The 19176-nt window shown below is 56.7% G+C and overlaps 7 protein-coding genes across 7 annotated transcripts in view; 4 read left to right on the top strand and 3 right to left on the bottom strand.

Annotated features, from left to right (window-relative positions):
* Positions 1-2689: 2689 nt before the first annotated feature.
* VDBG_01410 (hydrophobin 5) lies at positions 2690-3037 on the top strand (the record flags this gene model as incomplete). The annotated part of the gene is made up of 2 exons (XM_003009681.1): positions 2690-2939; positions 3006-3037. The coding sequence occupies 2 exons, from the start codon at positions 2690-2692 to the stop codon at positions 3035-3037; spliced, it is 282 nt and encodes a 93-aa protein (XP_003009727.1).
* Positions 3038-4218: 1181 nt separating this feature from the next.
* Positions 4219-6128, top strand: VDBG_01409 (conserved hypothetical protein; the record flags this gene model as incomplete). The annotated part of the gene is made up of 6 exons (XM_003009680.1): positions 4219-4297; positions 4353-4715; positions 4784-4906; positions 4959-5017; positions 5071-5251; positions 5302-6128. The coding sequence occupies 6 exons, from the start codon at positions 4219-4221 to the stop codon at positions 6126-6128; spliced, it is 1632 nt and encodes a 543-aa protein (XP_003009726.1).
* A 471-nt stretch (positions 6129-6599) lies between these two features.
* VDBG_01408 (predicted protein) lies at positions 6600-9422 on the bottom strand (the record flags this gene model as incomplete). The annotated part of the gene is made up of 2 exons (XM_003009679.1): positions 6600-9095; positions 9330-9422. The coding sequence occupies 2 exons, from the start codon at positions 9420-9422 to the stop codon at positions 6600-6602; spliced, it is 2589 nt and encodes an 862-aa protein (XP_003009725.1).
* A 242-nt stretch (positions 9423-9664) lies between these two features.
* Positions 9665-10987, bottom strand: VDBG_01407 (predicted protein; the record flags this gene model as incomplete). Its single annotated transcript, XM_003009678.1, has 2 exons — positions 9665-10200; positions 10276-10987. The coding sequence occupies 2 exons, from the start codon at positions 10952-10954 to the stop codon at positions 10169-10171; spliced, it is 711 nt and encodes a 236-aa protein (XP_003009724.1).
* Positions 10988-12666: 1679 nt separating this feature from the next.
* VDBG_01406 (predicted protein) lies at positions 12667-13434 on the top strand (the record flags this gene model as incomplete). Its single annotated transcript, XM_003009677.1, has 2 exons — positions 12667-12909; positions 12965-13434. 2 exons carry the CDS (start codon positions 12785-12787, stop codon positions 13182-13184), a joined length of 345 nt encoding a protein of 114 aa, XP_003009723.1.
* A 3138-nt stretch (positions 13435-16572) lies between these two features.
* On the top strand, positions 16573-18360 carry VDBG_01405 (ent-kaurene oxidase; the record flags this gene model as incomplete). Its single annotated transcript, XM_003009676.1, has 4 exons — positions 16573-17037; positions 17134-17197; positions 17252-17854; positions 17930-18360. The coding sequence occupies 4 exons, from the start codon at positions 16573-16575 to the stop codon at positions 18358-18360; spliced, it is 1563 nt and encodes a 520-aa protein (XP_003009722.1).
* A 183-nt stretch (positions 18361-18543) lies between these two features.
* Positions 18544-19176, bottom strand: part of VDBG_01404 (high-affinity nicotinic acid transporter) — a gene marked incomplete at both ends in the record, with an annotated part of 1553 nt that continues 920 nt past the window's right edge. Inside the window, one exon of the mRNA XM_003009675.1 lies at positions 18544-19141. Within this exon, the coding sequence (XP_003009721.1) occupies positions 18544-19141 (598 nt within the window). The remainder of the gene's footprint in view (positions 19142-19176) is intronic.

Below are 19176 nucleotides of genomic sequence, written 5' to 3'. Positions count from 1 at the left end.
CCGTTTTTTGGGCCCGGGAAGAAGGATGGATCATAGAGGTTCCCTGCTGCCCATAGACCTTTTGTACGATTATCCACGGGCAAGACCCGGCTGCTCGTTCTGGCGGGCGGGGGAAGAATGGACGAGCATGGTTGCTCCAGAAGCCTTTGTTGAAATTACCAGTGCATCCCCTATCCCACATGGCCCGTTTTGGGGAAAGAGCTCCGCCCAGCAGGCACACGATGGGCTTTTTTGGCACGGTATCCGCGGCAGAAGGTCTGCTTTCGACGGCCGTTTTTGCTTTCTTCCCAGAACCAAGGAGTGTGAGCACGGCCTGGGATGCAACCTTGTTGCGTAGGCCTGACCACGGGCGATGGGCCTGCTCATTGAACGGCTGGGCGCCTACCAAAACGTCCCGCATCGTGACCCTCCCCTGGCTTCGCATCTTCACTCGACAGCCAGAAAGTCTAGCCCAACCCTTTCGTAGACGATCGTTACTGCTGTCGGGGAATGTGGCGCACCGACACCGCACCGCTCGTGGTCGCTCCAAGCTCTCGGCCTGAATGTGATGTTACATCGCTGGTGTGTGCGTGGCGAGTATTTTCTTTGGGCAGAACGGACACATGGGGCTCACCATGTGTTGTCAGGTGGCGCTTCGTAGGCATGGCATGGCCGAGGCCATGACGTTAGTATCGCCCGTCCGGGACGTACTGCCGTGCCGCCTGGGTCGTGTCTCCGTAGCGGTACGGCTCGATCGTGACGGAATACAGTGCAGTGGATGTCGCGTGGAGCTGGCTGCGGATAATCATGCCAAACCGGCCCTCTATCGCACGACGGCAAACCGGGTGAATACTCTATTTCATTGACTCGACTCGCTTGATTCTATTGTTAGGAAAATTCCCGACAAGCGAAGCTGAAATGAAGCGCAAATCTTTCTCACAGAAAACGTGAAAAAGTGAAAATTCACCAATGGTGGATGATTTTCCCCATGCTCGTCCTCCTCAGCCACAGCCCATCGACAGGAGAGAAGCGCCACAATCACACTGCGTCCACTGACGACGGTGAAGAGGCCGACGATCTCATGGCACATGAGTGCCAAGGCGGTTTGGGTGTGGCTACCCGGCAAATATGATGCAGGGGGGGGCATAAACCCAAAGCAGGTTCTCTTTCGAACTGTCAACCTCTGGCTTGGGGTATGTTGCAGTCATGACGGTTTTTTGGAGGCAGCCAGGGGTACCTGAATGTGCGGCTCTATGAGAGTGCAGACGCAGGGACACGGAATATTCGTTCTATCATTGACTCTTGTCAACCCTCAGGGATTGCAAACAATCGGAAGCAATTGTCCCTCTTGGCGTACAATCGAAGGAATGCCCTAAAGCAGCTGCTGGGCAGCCATCAGAGTGAATAGACACCCGTCACTCCGCAACAAGCTGTTTCTGACGTGACGGCTGCTCGGATTTGTCTGTCTCACTGCCACATGTTTCCCACGATATCACTCAACGCCGGGCCCTTCGAGGATGCGGTTCCTCGATTTGGATGCCGATCTTCACCGTGAAAGTGGTCCTTTCGATGTACAGTCCGCCACCTCTGGACGGCGGTGTGGCTAATGATAACGGTGACAGCACAGCGTTGTATCAAGTATATCCACCTCCGTCACCCAATTTTACCTGTTTTATGCTGTGCGACTTTCCTCAAGCATCATCGAGGCCACCACCAAGAAACACTGCCGGAGAACTTTCAGCTCAAGTCGTCCGTCTGCCACTCCATATCCAGGAACGATCATCAGCAGCTCGATGGTTCTGGCCAATGCGACCCTGCGGCAGGGATGGCTGCACTGGTTGGCTTCCCCGGGTTCAGGGGAACGAGACGCTTGTGCTTTCATCCTACCGTTTTCCTTCAACCAGGAACGGCGCCCCCTTGCCCCTCTCTCCTATCGGGGATACCGCGTGCTAAGGCGCCCCAAGACGCCTTGTCGAGATGCCGATCCCCGTCGTTGATGGGGGCAGACGTAATGCTGAGCGGCTCAATGTTGCCATCTCGAGTTTAATGGATTGGCCAATGAAATCTCTGCTTGGCTAGTATGCTTTGTCTTCCTGCAGCCCCCTTTCTTTCACCATTGTGCTCGTCACCAACTCCGTTTGACCGGTATTCCTAGGGTCGTGGCAAGTTGCGGGCCAAGGACGCAATATTATTTGGCTTTAGAAAAGCCACAAGTGGCAAAGAGGCCGCCAAGTGCCCGTACCATGTAACCCGAACCATCGCAAGCTTCGTCAGAGAGGTACTCTTCGCCGTGTCATGCTTCTCGGCAGACTAGGCATGGCTGGCATGTTGCTGAGTGTTTTCAGGGGTTGAGGAGATCGTCAGACCACGTCGTCATGTCCTTGGGAAGAGGGTATAACTGGGTCTCTTAAGAGTTCGGTCTATCGCGATGTTACCCTGGGCCCTGTTGAGATGTTGCGACTGGCGTTGGAAAATCTGCTCAGGACTACTCACTTGCTAGGTTTGTGAGCTTCATGGCCTCCTCCGTCATCAAGACAACAGGATGAGGAGGCAGCTCTGATCGTGTATAAATGGAGGCCATATCCTCCGGTTCTGGATACAATTCCTTCTCATCATCAGCTCATCCTCAAACAGGTCTTCGACATCAAACCACTTGACACTTCAACCTTCAACCAAACCTACCTTGCCCTTTGCAATATCCACCATCAACATGCAGTTCTTCACCGTCACCACTGCTCTCTTTGCCTCGCTCGCCCTCGCGGCCCCCGTCGTTGAGGACCGCCAGGTCTACATTCCCTGCAGCGGCCTGTACGGCAGCGCTCAGTGCTGCGCGACCGATGTCCTCGGCGTCGCCAACCTCGACTGCGGCGAGCCTCCGGCCGTCCCCACCGACGCCTCCGAGTTCCAGGCTACTTGCGCCGACCATTGGACAGCGTGCGCGCTGCTGCTTGCTTCCCCTTGTACGTACTCTCCCATTGGTCCTGACTGAATCTGTGACTGATGGTTTGTTTCTTTAGCTTGACCAGGGTATCCTGTGCAACAACCCCTCCGGCGTTGACAGGAAAATGATGGTAGCTGGAGGAGGGAAATCGCAGAAGGTGGCCCGATTTGGAATGATTTATGAAGCTTGTATTGGAAAATTGGATCCTGAAAAACTTGTGAATCTGACTGGGAATGAGGAATCCGAGAAGTGAATGTGCTCGTGAAGATTACTATTGTTGGTGCTGTTGACCTCTTGAGCTCCAGAGCTACCCGACATGTGCGCTTTCCCATGTGACCAGCAAGACCTGCTGCATAGTGCAAGGTTATGGGTCGACGGCAACCCAAACACATGATAGTCAGCACCATTGCTGCAGCAGTGTCGACGCGGGACGAAAACCCCTGGGTGTCAAGGTTTCTGGTAGTCAAATTGTTGAAAGCGGTATCTATTCTCGATATAGCATCGTGTAGAATAGAAGAATATCACATGCAACTAACGGGCCCTTTCCTAACCGCAAACAGGCCAGATGACATCACCGGAGCATAAGCTCCCAACCACACTGGGGCCTCGACGTCATGTCACAGCGCAAGCTCTTGAGGAGCTCTCTGAGTGGCTGTAGAGCTCCTGTCATCGCGATTCGAGCTGATCATCGCGACATGTGGCACGAATTCTGGTGTGCTGGGACACCCCGTTGTTGGGGGGATTCTGGACAATTCTGATTGTGCTCCGGGTCGATGGCGGGCTGGACCACCCGGCGTGGCCTCTGTAGGTAGACGGGAGACAGGCAGCCCAGTCGTGAGACATGCTCCCAAAGGCCCAAAGGCCCAAAGGGTGACGGCATTCGCCAGTCACATCATCAGCCACAGCAAGTTCCTCCCACTGTTCCTCTTTCCCCACGAGCTCTCGCCTGCCGCCTACCGCCTACCGCCTGCCGCCTGCCGCCTGCCTCTGAAGTGTGTAATGGTCCTGCCCGCCATTCTGGCCCGCCACAACAAAGCAACGAACCTGTGACGTGATTGATTCGTCTACCTTCCATCAGCCCAAGCGTTCCTCCGTGTCTCTCCCTTCCTCCCCTCACAAAGCCTGGAGACATATTCTTCACCAACAAAACCAACGCACCTCCCACTTGGCGAAACCTCTTCTGCCTGCCACCCTCTCCTACATCACCCATCCCTCCAGCTACCTGGCCTTTTGTTGACCAAGCACCCCGAAACGTATCACCGCTGCACCTGTTCAACGAAAAGTCACATTTCGCAGTCATGCGTTTTCTCTCCACCGTCTTGACGGCGGCTCTGGCCACCCAGGGCGTCGTCGCCAGCTCGTGGTTCTCCAAGGCCGGTGAGTGAACATGTTTGACAAGAGGCAACGAATGAGCCATACTGACAGTCGCAAGCTTACAACAAGTGGCATGAGACGGAACTCGAGCGCTGGCTATCCGACCACGACGTCCCGTACCCTACACCCGCGGACCGCAAGGATCTCGAAAAGCTCATCCAGGATAACTGGGAGAACTACGCCGTCAAGCCCTACAACTCGTGGGACGCTGATAGCCTCCAAAGCTACCTCAAGGCCAAGGGCGTCGAGACACAGAAGGGCGCCGAAGCCACCAAGGACTCCCTCATCAACCAGGTCCAGTCCTCCTGGTACGAGACGGGCGACCAGGCCCAAACCGCCTGGACCAACGTCAAGGACTGGATCTTCGACACCTGGACCGACAGCGAGCTGAAGGAATTTGCCGACAAGCACGGCATTCCTGGTGAGTTTTGTGGCGGCTGCCTCAATGACGTAATTTTTGTGTGACACGCTCTGACGTGCGTACCGCAGTTCCCCAACCCCGCAAGCGCGACAGCCTTCTCCAGAAGGTCCGCTCCAGCTACGAGACCGTCGCCCAGAAGGCCAATGGTGCCGCTGCCTACCCCGGCAACTGGCTGTACGAGACCTGGTCTGGTATGTACTTTGCACACCTTCCCCCTTGAGTTCATGCTGACCAGTCCTCCAGAGTCTGACCTGAAGGAGTGGCTCGACACTCACGGTTTCCCCGCTCCCCAGCCCTCCAACGTAAGCCCGTTCCGAGAGAAATTTCTACTGAACATTGCTGACTCTTTGCGTAGCGCGACCGTCTCATTGCCTCTGTCCGCCGCAACTCCCGTCTCGCCGGCCTCAAGCTCCAGGACCAGGCCGCCAGTGCCACCGCCAGCGCCCAGAAGACCTACGCCACTCTGACTGACCAGATTATTGACGCCTGGAGCGAGTCTCAGCTCAAGGAGTTTGCCGACAAGAACGGCATCAGCGGTACGTGTTGCCGCATCGGGTCACGATCATCGGGTAGCTAACAGTGACAGTCCCCCAAGGTTCCAAGGTCAACGAGCTTCGCGCCCTAGTCCGCAAGAACCGTGCCGACTTCCTCAACGACAACATCTCCGGAAAGGCCGCCAGCGCCTACGGTGCCGCCACTTCAAGCGCCGGCAACCAGTACGCTCAGGCTACCGACTCGGCTTCAGCTGCTGCTCAGGAGGCTTTTGGCGAGGCCGTCAACTTCTGGTCCGAGAGCCGTCTCAAGGGCTACCTCGACGCTCGCGGCATTCCCGTTCCCCAGGGCTCCAAGACTGATGAGCTCCGCGCTCTTGTCCGCAAGAACTCTCACAAGGCTGCCACTGGCTGGAGCGCCTGGACCTACGACGACTTTTCGCTTGACAACCTGAAGTCGTACCTCGCCAAGAACGGTGACGCTGCCTCCAAGAAACTCACCGAGAAGAAGGACGTAACCCGTGACGAGCTCGTCAGCGCTGCGCAGTCTGGCTACGCCTCTGCTTCTGCTGCCGGCGGCGATACGTACGCCTCCGTCACAAGCTACTTCGCCCAAGCTACCGGCTCTGCCAAGGGCACCGTCTTTGACACCTGGAGCGAGAGCGAGCTCAAGAGCTACCTTGACAGCTATGGCATCCCCGTTCCTCAGACCTCGACTCTTGATGAGCTTCGTGCCGCCGCCCGCAAGAACTACAACTACTTCAAGCACGGCACCTCATCGCCTTCGGAGACCATCTTCGCTAAGATTGGAGACTCTGTCCGCGACACCTTTGCCTGGTTCGCTCACCAGGTCGGCATCGGCGCTGATGCCGCTGAGAAGAAGGCCTTCGAGGCTGAGAAGAAGGCCAAGGCCGAGCTGTAAGCAGCTCAACTCATTGTGCGACCAGCACTTCGTGGTGACACACGAACTTGGCGGTCCAGATGTGTGTCCCTCTCTACTTCATGGATTCACGAAGAATGATCAAAGTTGGCTTTCCGTTTGCTCTTTCGATTACACCCCGCGTTGCGAAATGGTTTCTTGACATGAATGATTCAGGGTTTCGTTCTGCTTCGGCACGAGGTAGGGGATGTGGCATAAGGTGGTGTAGCCCACGTTGGTGCCTCCTTTTCTCCTTTACGGATGATCAGCGGCGAGTGTACAGTAGCGTTCGAGGACACTAGGTCCCTAATTGACATTATGATCATAAGTCGTTTCTTTGTGACGGCGCACGATGTGAGCAGTAAATACATGACAACCGCGTTTCAATCCTTCTGCTATGCTACGTACCTTGCCACAGCCAAGTGATCAAGGTCAAGAAGAGGTCAAGTTACTACTCCAGAAGCAAACTATTTTTTACTCGTTGGCCGCTGTCTCATCCTTGGCAGCGGCTTTCTTTGCCTTCTTCTTTTCTCTCTTCTTCTTGTTCTTCTTGGCCCGTCGGTCCGCCTCGGCACTGTCGATGCTCTCTCCATCAAGGCTGTCCTCCTTGGCGTCTCCAGCAGCCTGAATTTTGGCAGAACGAGTCTTTCTGGTGGAACCGGTTGTCTTGGCGCTAGGGCCGGCTCGAAGCATGTCTGCGGCGTCGCTGTTGTGGAGAGCCCCTTTTCTGATCTCTTCATCGACAATCTTCCTCAAATCGGCCTCGGGCACGGTGCCGTCTCTGATGAGGTGCGTCTCGACAATGGCACGGGTATGCTCGAGGGTCATGCCCTCGCCAATGTCAAAGTACTTTGTCATGTTGCCGATGAGGTCCTCGTAATCAAACGGCTTGACGTCAGGCTTGGCGAGGCACATCTTGTCGTGATGCTCGGCACGGGCCTTGACACGCTTGATCCAGCGGCAGACGCCATAGCGGGTGAGGGCGCCGGGGGACTGGTCTGCAAAAAGAATCATCTCGAGTTCGGAAAAGTCTTCGGCCCACTGCTCGGGAGTGAGCCAGATGGGGTTGAAAAACGAGACCTCGACCTTGTTGTTGGTGACGCCGACGCCGTACTCGGGGCCGTAGCTGTTGTGCTGGTAGTAGAGAAACTGACGATGGGTGGCCGACTGACGGATCTTCTGGGCGCCCTCCAAGGCAGCCTTTTCAAAGACGTCGAGGAAGGCCTTGCTCAGCTTCTTCCACTCACTGACGTCTTTGACGCGGGTCATCTCAAAAGGGACCTTGAGCTTGGCCGTGTCGTGCATGAACTTGATAATGGCGTTGTGGATGTAGTGGCCGAGGTTGTAGCGGGCGCGGCGGCGGCCCTTCTCCTCCCAGGGGCACCAGTGCTCGGGCGCCTCCTTGAAGGCTCGGGCGATGAAGCTCGAGGCGACGCGGGTCCGGAAGTAGGCGTCAAAGGGGAGGACGTACTCCTTCCAGCCATACTTGGCGCAGTGGAGGTCGATGATCCACTCTTTGCCCTTGTCGTTGTAGCCCGTGGGCTTCAGCTTGCAGAAGAGGACCGGGTGAGGCCAGAACATGGGGTTCTTGCCCTTGGCGGCTTGGATGTTGCCGTTCTCCTTGTGGTAGTCGGTTCCAAGGTGGAGCACGGTGCCGGCGTTGCGGGCGTAGACGTACATCTCGACGACCTGGGAGCAGTGCGCTGCGTGTGTTAGCCTGGAGTCGACTTGGACACAGAGGACGAACAGCGTACCGTGGAGAGTGTCAATGATGATGCCGTGGAGATGTCTGAGGTAGTCATCGCCCGCGTCCTGCGCAAGACGGGCAGCCCAGGCAGGACTTTCGTCGATTGCGTCGAGGTACTTCTGGGGAAAAACACTTCCGCCGGTCCAGACCTCCTCGCAACAAGCGTCGGGCGCGCTGATACGAGTCGGGCCAGTGCTGTCGAGGGGGCCGCCGGGCTTCAGGGCGGTGCTCTCAAAATCGGGATAGTCTCGAATGTGCACCGAGGAGATGCCGCTGTACGAGGCCTTCATGAACATGTCAGCCATGTTGCGGAGGAGGAAGGCGCTCCGGAGAAAGCCACAGCGCTGACGGCACGCGTAGTAGTGGTTGTCCTTCCAGTCCTTCTTGGAGCAGGTACAGTCGCAATACTGCTGGGTTATGTTGGGCAGCTCGTCGACGTAGCAGCCGCTGCACTTGACGATCCGCGGGGCAGGCCCGCGGACGGGCTGCTCTTCAAAGGGCTTGGCACCGCAAAAGGCACAAACGCCGCGGTGAGAGGTTAGTTCAATGTCCATGGAGTTCTTGGCGAAACGACGGTCCGGGATCGGGGCGACGTGGTCGGCACGGCCGGCAGCGATCCAGGCACAGTAGGCGATCCACTTGACCTTGTTGCTGATGGGTGCGTTGCCAGCGGCGTCCTGGTTGGTTTTGCCAACCTGCGGAGTCTGGTCGCGCAGCTGCGCCAGGCCCTGCATGAAGGCGTTGCGAATGGTGTTGTTGTTCTGCTCATAGACGGAAAAGGCAGAGCGGGCAACCTGCCAAAGAGGCAGGATCATGGGATCAGAAGTGTGCAAGAGGTTTCTGAGGTCCGAGTTGGCAAACGGCCAAACGGCATGAGCAAATCTGCGGTCGTACTCCATGGCAGACATATCGCTGTCGCGGCCAACGGAGGAAACACCAGAGTCGTCGATCAAGATCGGAGGGAGGCCGTTGAAGAGACACTCGACAGGATCTCCGGGGCAGTTGTCGAGGTTAACATTGCGAGGGAACTCCTTGGGGATGTTTTCCTGCCAGGTGAAGTAGTCGAGGCCGATGACGGCGCGTCGCTCGTCTGGGTTGAGAGCCAGGGGCTTCTCCATTTCGTCAGCAGATTCTTCAGACCCAGACAAGCAGAAACGAAGGAGCCACGAGAGGCTAAAGTCAGGAGAGTACGAGTTGTTGAACGAGGCTTCTTGAGGGTGATACTAGTGCAGGAAGGAACCTGGCTGAAGAATAGCGCAGAAGAACAGCAGAGAGTTATTGGAAAGCAGGAAAGAAGGAGATATAGAGTGGACCAAGTAGGCAGCGCTTCAGTAACGGGAATCTGCAGAGGCTTGAGTATCGCCGCGGCGATGAGGCACCCCAGGTAGTGATGATGCCTTCATGGCGTGCGTCGTGGCGTGCGTCGTCCAGCGGAAACGGGAAAGCATTCAACGTACCGTTTCTTTGCCGCTGCAAATGTCTGTCATAGCCCTTCTTAGATAAAGTCGACGAGGCGTGATCCCGTCCTGGGATTCTTGCACCTTGGCCATGGTGACCATGCAGGTATGACGCTGAGGATATCTGGATAAAGGGGAAACAGGTTGTTGCAGAGATTCAAGGGTTTTACGCGACTAAGGGGAATTGGCGAATACAGGAGGAGTCGAAAATGGCAAGTGCCCTGAGTTTCAAGACCAAAGGAAGGAACGCGGTCTCTGCCACACGGCAAAGAGTCACTAGATTGTGAGGTTCTGCATTCACAGTTTGCGCAGATGTTCATTCTGTCCCCATCCATGAAGGAGTATGCATCGAATATTTTCATAGCGCAGTTTGCTTAGAGCTGCATTGCTCGCCCTGACTCTCGCAAGGTCAAACAAAGACATAAAAAACGGCATTACAGAGTGAGAATTACGTTCAATATAGTCACGGGAGCCTTAACGCGCCTTTCAAGCATCCGGGAGAGATACCACATGACAAACCTAAAGGTATTGGCTAATAAGGTATTCCATGCGACAAAAAGGCTCAAAGATCTGGCAGGCAATCGTCGTCTCGCAGCTTTGCACCCCATTCCACCCAGTGTTGCTGCTCAGTAAGGACCCTGATCTACCATAGCGGCCACCAACTCGTACGATATCCCTTCCGGGACTGGCATCAGGACGCTGGCCATTTAAATGTAAAAAAGACGCACAGTCAGCATGTGAATGACATCAAGCCACACAACCAAAGGGTCGTCGGGGTACTCCATTAGAAGAGAATCCTCAGCCATACCATGTGAGGGAGTTACACTCTGAGCATCTTCCTAAGTGCCCAAGACCTCGACCCAGCCGTCTTCTGTATGGACTGCTGCGTCAGTATACATGCGAACGAGGTGCAGGCCCACAGATGAATGAGTGAAAAGGGACTTACCGCCGTCGAAAGTCCTCACGCGTTTCGTATAGGCCGGCTGAGAAGACTCATGGTGTTGTGTCGGTGCAATCCGCCAGCGAGCATGATGATATAAAGCACTTGCACCAGCGGCAGAGCCTATGGCAGCCCGACGTATGCCGATGCCGAGGGCTGAACTGACGCTCGATATAGCTCTGCAGGTATTCTCATTGATAGACCTCTGCATCAGATGACTTGGTGGTTTCCAGCTGGCAATCTCGCGTTGTCGACGGACGCGTTCCTCGACTTCCGCGGCTGTCGGGTACGTATAGGCCGGCCGCCTCCTCTGTGATTCCCTTGATGGGGCGCCTGGGATGATCTGTCCCCTTTTGGGGGTGTCGCTATTGATGAATGCAGTCCTATTTTGTGGTGCGTTTTCTTGACGGCACGCGTTTGATATGATCCTGCTTTCGCCGTCGACATCGATCTTGGAAACGCGTTGAACTGTATTTTCTTGGTCGGAAATTTGCTGGAGAGGGAACATGGTGGGTGAGAACATAAGAGTTATTTCATTCTCATTGACGTCGAGCGACAGAATAGAGAGGCTATCCTCGTTCTCATTCTCGTATTCAAGAGACGCATGAGTATCGAATCTGGAAGTAGGACGGTCCATGGCTGTAGTGTTGTGGTCCAAATGCGATACTACAGGGGCATTCTGCATTGTTATGTCCGTAGTGTGGCAATCCCAGTGGTCATGAGGAACAGAAACGGCACGGCATGGAAGACGAAAAATGGTGCGGGTTAAGACGGCAGGAGCAGATACCGAATGGACCGTGATGGCCCAAACAAGCAAGCAGAGAAGGGTTTGTCACTGCGTATGACCATAATCCACAACGCGTTTAGCTGACAAGGTTTGCTGGCTGGTGATCAATGTCAGAAGCACATCAATGTGAATGCTCCAAACTTTGTCTGTACACTGTGCGATTCAATATGAATCATCCGCTGCTTCGTGCCACGGTGAATGTAGGTGCGAGGCTGCTTCTCGACTAGTTGGATATATCCAGAGTCGAGAGGAAAAAGCAAAAAAATTTAAAAAAGAATCTAAATCTCATGGAAGACAAGGCTACGTTCTATATGCAGCATAGGGCTCTCAACAGCACGTCCAGATACAGCTTCACCAGAGCACAAGAAAGTGGCTGAGCGCCACCGCTTGACGAAGCGTAAAGCCACTGCGGTGGTTTTCGAATTGATCGTGGGCCTCACCCCACCACCTCAGCCCCATCACCTATCGAGCAGGACCCCCATGACCATGCACAGGCTCGGCTTCGATCCGCCGAGGTGCCTGCATGCACCTATCCTGCGTTGGGCCCTGTAGGATTTCGTTTTGGTCAGCCAGCAAGAGCTCATGTCGGCATTCAGCCCATGTCGAGTGCAGGCCGGGATGTTCAGTACATCCTGGGATCTCAGCCCTCAGCCAGATGCTCTGATGTTCTGGACAGCAAACATACAAGGTCTGTCGACTTGGTACATGCATCGCAGCTCAACGTTCACCTGGATCACAAGTCCACCTGGATCACGAGCCAGTCGTCTCAGCGGCAAGTGGAGAAGGTAGTGGGGAAAGGCACGGCTCAAAACGGGGCCCAGCACTCGACGATCCTCCGTCATGAAGCATTCCAAGTCGCGGTAGCAGGCACCAGACGATCAAGCTTCCACATGGATCGTGGCAAGTGCTGCTGCTGACAGGTTACGGCTTGCGGGTGTTTCGCGCAACGTGGGCGCTCGAGCGAAACATGCCCAAAATACACTGGCAGGCGATCAGTGAAACTGGCCTTCTCGAATATGGACAACAGACGCCGGCATGCCATTTTTAGCTCGCAGAACCCCCTCTCTCGCCGCTTCGCGGCCTACATGTACGTCCACGTCGTCGTTGTATCGCTGTGGGTTCATCGTGAGGGCACGAGGGACATGGCCAGGGCGCAGTCGTTCGATTTCAATCAAGTCTGCTGCCGACCTCGACGTCACCTCGGGGCACCGCGTCTCTTTATGGCGCCACGCCGGTGGCCCCCATGGCACCACGCTCCAACGCAGGCAGCACAAAAAAGCAGGACAGGGTCGTGCGGGGCATGCGCTGGTGGTGCTGCGCCAAAGGACACCGAACGAACCGGGGCCAATATCACCCCACGAGCTCCAGACACCTCCAGACACTCCAGACGCCCCACACGCAGTAGGAGACCGAGCGAGTCGGCTCATTGGTGGAACCTCGCACCGTAGTGCCATGGGACGGTGATCCTGACCATAACCGAGACGTTGCCGGCGGCGGCTGTGCCCGTCGTGTGCGCATCATTCGAGGGGGGGAAGGGGGCGTTGTTGGGCATGTCCCTTTCCTTAAGAGGTTGCCTGTCCCCTTCGCGGACAGCTGGCACGAGGCTCGATGGAGGCGTAAAGCTTCACCGAAAAGCAACTTTCGTAACTACAAGCCGAATCTCACGAACACTGTCCAACACTATTGATAACGACGACGGCAACTGCTTGTCACAGCCACCACTTGAACATGAACGCCTTCAGGAACACTATGCGCCGCTCTGCATCTCGGGGGTTCTCCACTGAAGCTCGTGTCCACCCCAACATCCTTCCCTACCTACACAACACGCGCCGAACAAGCATGGTGCCTCGATGGTGAGTCCAGCGTATGCCATCCGCAACGAAACCAGCAGCGGCTAATAAATTGCAGGATTCCGTCGACGATCGCCGTCATCGCCGTCGGCTACGCCGCCAGCAGCTACGCCATGGGCATGAGCCAACGCCGGTCCGCCCGGCTCGCCGAGATGGAGAGACAACAGGCAGAGAGCCGCCTCCGAGCATCGAAATTAATGGATGCCTACGGCGACGGCACCAGCCTTGAGAGCCTTGAACGGGCAGTCGCCCTGTACGAGGCCCAGAACCGGTCATAAAAAGACCATGACCACGAGCGAGAAACAGAGAGAGCACGACCAATGGGGGGGGGGAGACATCAGCAGCGTTGATACCATGAGGAGTTTCTTTACGGGCGGCATTCATTGCAAGGCGTTTCTGGGCAGCACACGGCGCTGTGCTTTCACTGCTACCTGGGCTACGGGCAGCTTCGGATGTGGGGGAAGACGGGGAGGATAGGGTGGCAGTCGGTGCATAACTGTACATCACGATGATATCTAGGGAGCGAAACCCGCGGCATGGGTCCAGACGGGTCCTCGAAGGCCCGCCAAAATTCCATTTGTTCGTTATTTCATTGCAGTCGTGGCTTACTGTCTTTTTTTCTTTTTTTGTTGAGGTATCGCTCTGGTGCCATTCGCTTCAGTGCACCGCGGACGACGGCCGAGAACTCCACTGCTCGTTACCATCGGGTGCGAGAAAAGCTCTGCGAACGGCTTCGGGCTTTCGCGGAGATGCAGCCGAAGCCTCGACGAGGGAGAAGGCAGCCGCACGGGCTGTGCTTGCGATAGTGAGGGATGGAGTTGAAGCCGTCGTGATTGGGTGCGCACGAGTCCGGAGATGCGGGTTGCGTGGAGCATGCGGGGAGGGTGAGTGCCGAGTCGAGGTAAGTCCGAGACACAGCTCGGCTCGGGGCATGCTGCTCGGTCGTGCGAGGGATGCTGATGCGAGCATATCACGTGAGGAGCTGTGTGGCTTGAAGCTTGGGGCGTGCTGAGGGTTGGATCAGAAGTGAGGAAACAATTGGCGCGTGTTCCAGAGCTTCCACAGGGACCAGAGGGTCGCTTGAACGTCTTAAGCCTCTCGTGCCTGGCGCGGCTATTGCTTCGTGTCCTGGTGGTAAGCTTGCCCAGCATAAATTAGCTCGAGACCGCCTCAAGCCAAGATGACGGCCGGTCTTCAGGGCCCTTGGGCCAAGGGACCAATGACGTCGATGTTTGAGAGAGATATTGACTTCCAGAGAGCACTGCGATAAGAGAAGGTCTAGACCTCAGCCAGACTGTCTTACTGTTTTGCACAGACCACTATGTCGTGGGCCCAGCCACAACCTACGTCAGCGATCAAATCGCCACCAGCCACAATCCTGTTTTCGCTCCTCCCTCTCCTCCATGATAATCCAGCCAACAGACTTCCTACGCAAGGTCAACTCCACAGGGTCCATGCGAACCATGCCCCTACTGCAACCCAGGAGCCGCATGGCAAGCCACGATCCGGGAGGGGGATTTCAGGGGTCCCCCCCCCCCCCCCCATCCGGTCCGCAAGACCGTGAGGCCAGCCTCATGACGACGGCCACCCTCCACTTCGGAGCCAAGCAGCCGGTCCCAGAACCTTCGCGGTGCCGGATCTGTGTAGTGGCCACACGGCGCTGCAGTGAATTGCAGTGTGAGGCACCACAGGATGGAGGGGGCAGCAACCAGCCGTGACGTGGGCTCAGGGTCTTGAACCTCTCGGCAGACCCCGTACTACGCGCGTCCTCGCCCATGACATCGGCCAAGTACGGCCGCGCAACCTTGTTCGCAAAGGCGCCCATCGAGAGACACTCTGAGGCGTTGTTGGCCACAGCCGCGGATGCTTGCAGGCGGACTCTCTCTGTATGTGCGTCACTGTTACGGGTTCGACGTGTTTGATGTCGTTTGTGATGTAGTACATAAACCCTCCTGTCTCTCCTCCATCGCCCGGTTGCTTCAGGCTTCAGATCATCAGCATCAACAACCAAACAAAGAAGACAACACCTGAGTGGCAATCAACCACTCCTCATCACTACCAAATCCATACAAGAAACCGCCCATTTTCAAGTCACATATTCGACTTGACTACCGCACAACCAACAACACCTACTTCCAACGCAGTCTACCTCAACATGTGCTTCGGAGGCTCTTCTCGACGCAGGACCGGCGGCGGCATGATGGGCGGCGGCATGGGCGGCGGACGCCTGGGTGCTCGCCCCGTCGTCAAGGAGACCCACCATCACCACCACGGCGGCGGCATGGGCGATGGACGCATGGGCGGAGGTCGCATGGGCGGCGGCGGCATGCTCGGTGGCATGGGTGGTGGTCGTCGCATGGGCGGTGGCGGCATGGGCCGCCGACGTTTCTGAGCGGCTCGCCACATGCAGGAATGCACGAATGCACGCACGACACGAATCAGTATATCACCAATCGACATGAGCGCATTTTCGACGGCCGAGCGAGATCCATATGAGCGATGGAACATGACGGCATTGGCGTTCTGGAGAGGTGCTGTCATGGCAGGGCCTTTGTTTTGTACCAATATCAATCCATGAAACTATTACATTCAAGCGCTCTGGTTGTGATTCGTCATGTGATATTCTCGACCAAAAACCAGGGTTTTGATGTCGGTTGTCAAGAGGTTCAGGGTACAACCCCTATCACTTCCTGCCCGGCATCTAGCCTAATCACGACCAGAATCACGTTAACAGACCCGGAACACGACTTGTGCCCATCACTGGTGCACACTGAGCATTGGTGGAAATATTAGCCGCATCGACAAATGCAAGCCCAGCTTCTGTGACTCCTATCCTCCCGACACAACACTCACTGATATGCAGCCGTCGTGTGGCGGAACAACTCTCGCGCAAGCTGCAGTAGGCCATGTTACACTCCTTCCTCGCCCCTCACTCTTCACATGACGAGTACGAATACGATTGTCTCACCACGACCCCAAGTGGGACATTGCTGTGCGAAGTTTTGGGCGGCAGTCGGGGCACTTCTTCACCCCGCGTACACCCCCAGGGGCCGTACTGGCAACGATCCTCGATCATCTGCCGGTACATGCGCTCCGTGCGGGTAGATGCAGCGTTCCCATTCGCCGCGGCTCCGGCATCTGCCTGGCCCGACGCCGATCCGAACCGTTGATGAGCAGGCCAGCGCGGGCTGTAGGCGGCGGGGAAATTGACCAAAGCCCCTCCCTCACTGCAATTTGAGTCATGACGTGGAGACGCTTGGATGTAGACTCGTATCGAGTGGTCGAACGTTTCTTCGCTTTGGCGGGACGTTGTCGTTGGAACATGCAGCTGTCGAGCGCCAGTCTACTTGGCACATGGGCCTGGTCCGATATGCAGAACATCGCTCCTCACGGGATCCTCTTGAAGGCCGACCGAGATGCAACGGGGCGTTCATTCATCCGACTTCGTGTGGTTCCCGTTTGACATGACGTCGAGCGTATGGTGTGCGAGGGGTTCACAACGGTCAGACCTTTGGTGACCTGGTCTTGCGTGACTAGCTGCTATATGTGTCTCAGTGATAAACACGAGGTGATGCCTCAAATTCTCCATTCACCCTCCAAAGGAACCAGCTTCAAGAGAAGCTCTGCGATCAACAACCACAAACCTCCACACCATCAACAAACACGATGGAGTCCTCATCTTCGGCGCCAACACAGCCTCCACTGCTGGGATCATGGGCTGAATCGACCCCGATGGCTCATCTGGACGCCCAGCAGTTGCTCTATCTCGGCCTTGCACTCTTTGTCGCCTTGGCCTCCTGTGTCAGGGCACTTGGGAGCAAAGAAGAAAGCATTCCGTGCTTGAACCCCTCCAAAAGACCTCTGATCTTCGGCAAAGACCCCGCTGCTTCCCAAAGCTTCGTAAAGAATGCCCGAGGAATATTGGCCGAGGGTCGGAAACGATTCCCAGGCCAGCCTTTCAGGATCACGTCCGACTCGGGCGAGACGACCATTCTCCCACCCTCGCTCATCAATGACATTCGAAACGAGCCTGGCTTGAGCTTCATCGAGGCCATTTCGGAAACCTTCCACACTCACCTGCCCGGATTCGAACCCTTTGCGACGGGCAACAGGGCCGACTCGCTCATCCAGGTAGTGGTGAGAAAGCAGCTAACCAAGCTTCTCAGTCAGTCTGTCTGCGTCACCTGCCTGAAGCTCTACAATCACTGACTCTGGACGGCAGACCAGGTGACAGAACCGCTCTCTGAAGAGACGAGCTTTGCCACAGAGTTGGCCTTTGGCAAGTCAGCAGGTATGCCGTGCGGCCCGCGCGAGTAAGCTGAGAACCAAGACTGACAGGCATCAGAATGGAAAGAGTTTGTTCTGAAAACGGAGATTCTCGACCTCGTAGCCCGTCTGTCTTCGCGCGTCTTTCTCGGCCCCGACGTCGCCCGCAACGAAGACTGGCTCTCCATTACAAAATCGTACACCATCCACGGCTTCCTCGCCGCAGAGCAGCTCCGCAACTACTCGCCCTGGTGGCGCCGCCTCGCCAACCAGTTCCTGCCGGAGTGCAGGCTGGTGCGGCGGCAGCTCGTCGAGGCCCGCGCGATCATCGGCCCCGTGGTCCAGAAGCGGCGAGACGACCGCCAGCAGGCCGTCGACCGGGGCCTGCCGCCGCCGGTGTTCAACGACGCCCTCGACTGGTTCGAGGCCGAGAGCCACGGCAGCGCGTACGACGCCGCCATCTGCCAGCTGTCCCTCTCCACCGCGGCCATCCACACGACAACGGACCTGCTGACCGAGGTCATGTTCAACATTGCCAAGCACCCGGAAATCGTCACCGACTTGCGGCAAGAGATTGTCAGTGTCCTCACGGCAGAGGGCTGGAAGAAGACGGCGCTCTACAACCTCAAGCTCCTCGACAGCGTCGTCAAGGAGTCGCAGCGCATGCGCCCCGTTGGACTAGGTATGGGCACCCCTCTACTCCGGGAGTAGTCTTTGTTGTGCCAGAATGACTGACGATGACGACCTTTTTGCCCAGTCTCCATGATGCGCACAGCCACGCGTGACGTGCCCCTCTCGAACGGCATGGTCCTCCGCAAAGGCCAGCGCACCGCCGTCGACATGGCGCAGATGCGCGACCCGAACGTCTACGACGACCCCGACACCTTTGACGCCTATCGCTTCGTCCGCATGCGCGATACGCCGGGCCAGGAGAACCAGGCGCACTTTGTCAGCACGGGCCCGGCGTCGCTGGGCTTCGGCCACGGACAGCACGCGTGCCCGGGGCGGTTCTTCGCCGCCAACGAGGTCAAGGTCGCGCTGTGCCACCTGGTGATGAAATATGAGTGGATATTGGCCCCGGGCTGCGAACCCAAGGCGGCTGAGTTTGGCTTCTCGTTGGCCGTGGACATGAATGCCAAGGTCTTGATGCGCAGGCGGGAGCCCGAGTTGGATATCGATGCGTTGTAGTCGGAGCACCATGGTGAAGCGTTCACAGATGGGTTGGAAGGGGTGAAGGGGAAATGGGCATTCATTCTATTGCTACAGCAAGAGGCAATCCATGGCTACAGCAAAACATTTAACGACATAAATACAAACAACTCTACGCTCGCTGCCAAACTCCATCGTGAATCGTATAGGAGGACCGCTCGATCACAGGTCGTACTTGAAGTCCAGCCCCCTGTCGCCCTCCATTCCGTTGCTCGTCGCACCCTCGGCAATCAGCTTATCCTTTTGCTGGTTACGACGCCTCAGAAGCAGCCAGGTCAGGGCGACAAAGATGGCCGCCACGGCCTCGAGTCCCGCGGAGATCGAGTTGCCCACGACGTACCGCGGCGACTGCGACTTGGGGTACAGCTGCCCGGCGACGAGACCGCTGCAGTTGCCAATGCTCGCGAAGATGGGCAGACCGACGGATCGCTTGTAGTCCGGCACGAGGTTGGTCGCGACCCAGGTCATCATGAGACACGAGAAGGAGTAGACGCCCGTGACCAGGATGAACATGGCCACGTAACCGGCCACGCGGTTCGGCGTGCCGATGCAGATAAGGTAAGCGGCAATAACTGGACAGGCGGAGACGAGAAGGAACAGCGCACGCTTCTTGAGACGGTCGGACCAGTAGGCCTGCGTGGCGAGAGAAATAGCGCCGAGGGCGTACACGGGAATGGTCAGGTAGTTGGCCTCGAAGGCGTTGTAGCCAAAGCCGCGAATGAGAGTCGGCAGGAAGGTGCCGTACCCGAAAATGGCGACGCTCGAGGTAAAAAACGCCATGGAAGCAACGTGAAT

The sequence above is a fragment of the Verticillium alfalfae genome, genomic scaffold, assembly GCF_000150825.1.
Source record: "Verticillium alfalfae VaMs.102 supercont1.1 genomic scaffold, whole genome shotgun sequence".
In the NCBI taxonomy this organism is placed as follows: Eukaryota; Fungi; Ascomycota; class Sordariomycetes; order Glomerellales; family Plectosphaerellaceae; genus Verticillium; species Verticillium alfalfae.
This window is presented reverse-complemented; position numbering and strand designations above follow the sequence as displayed.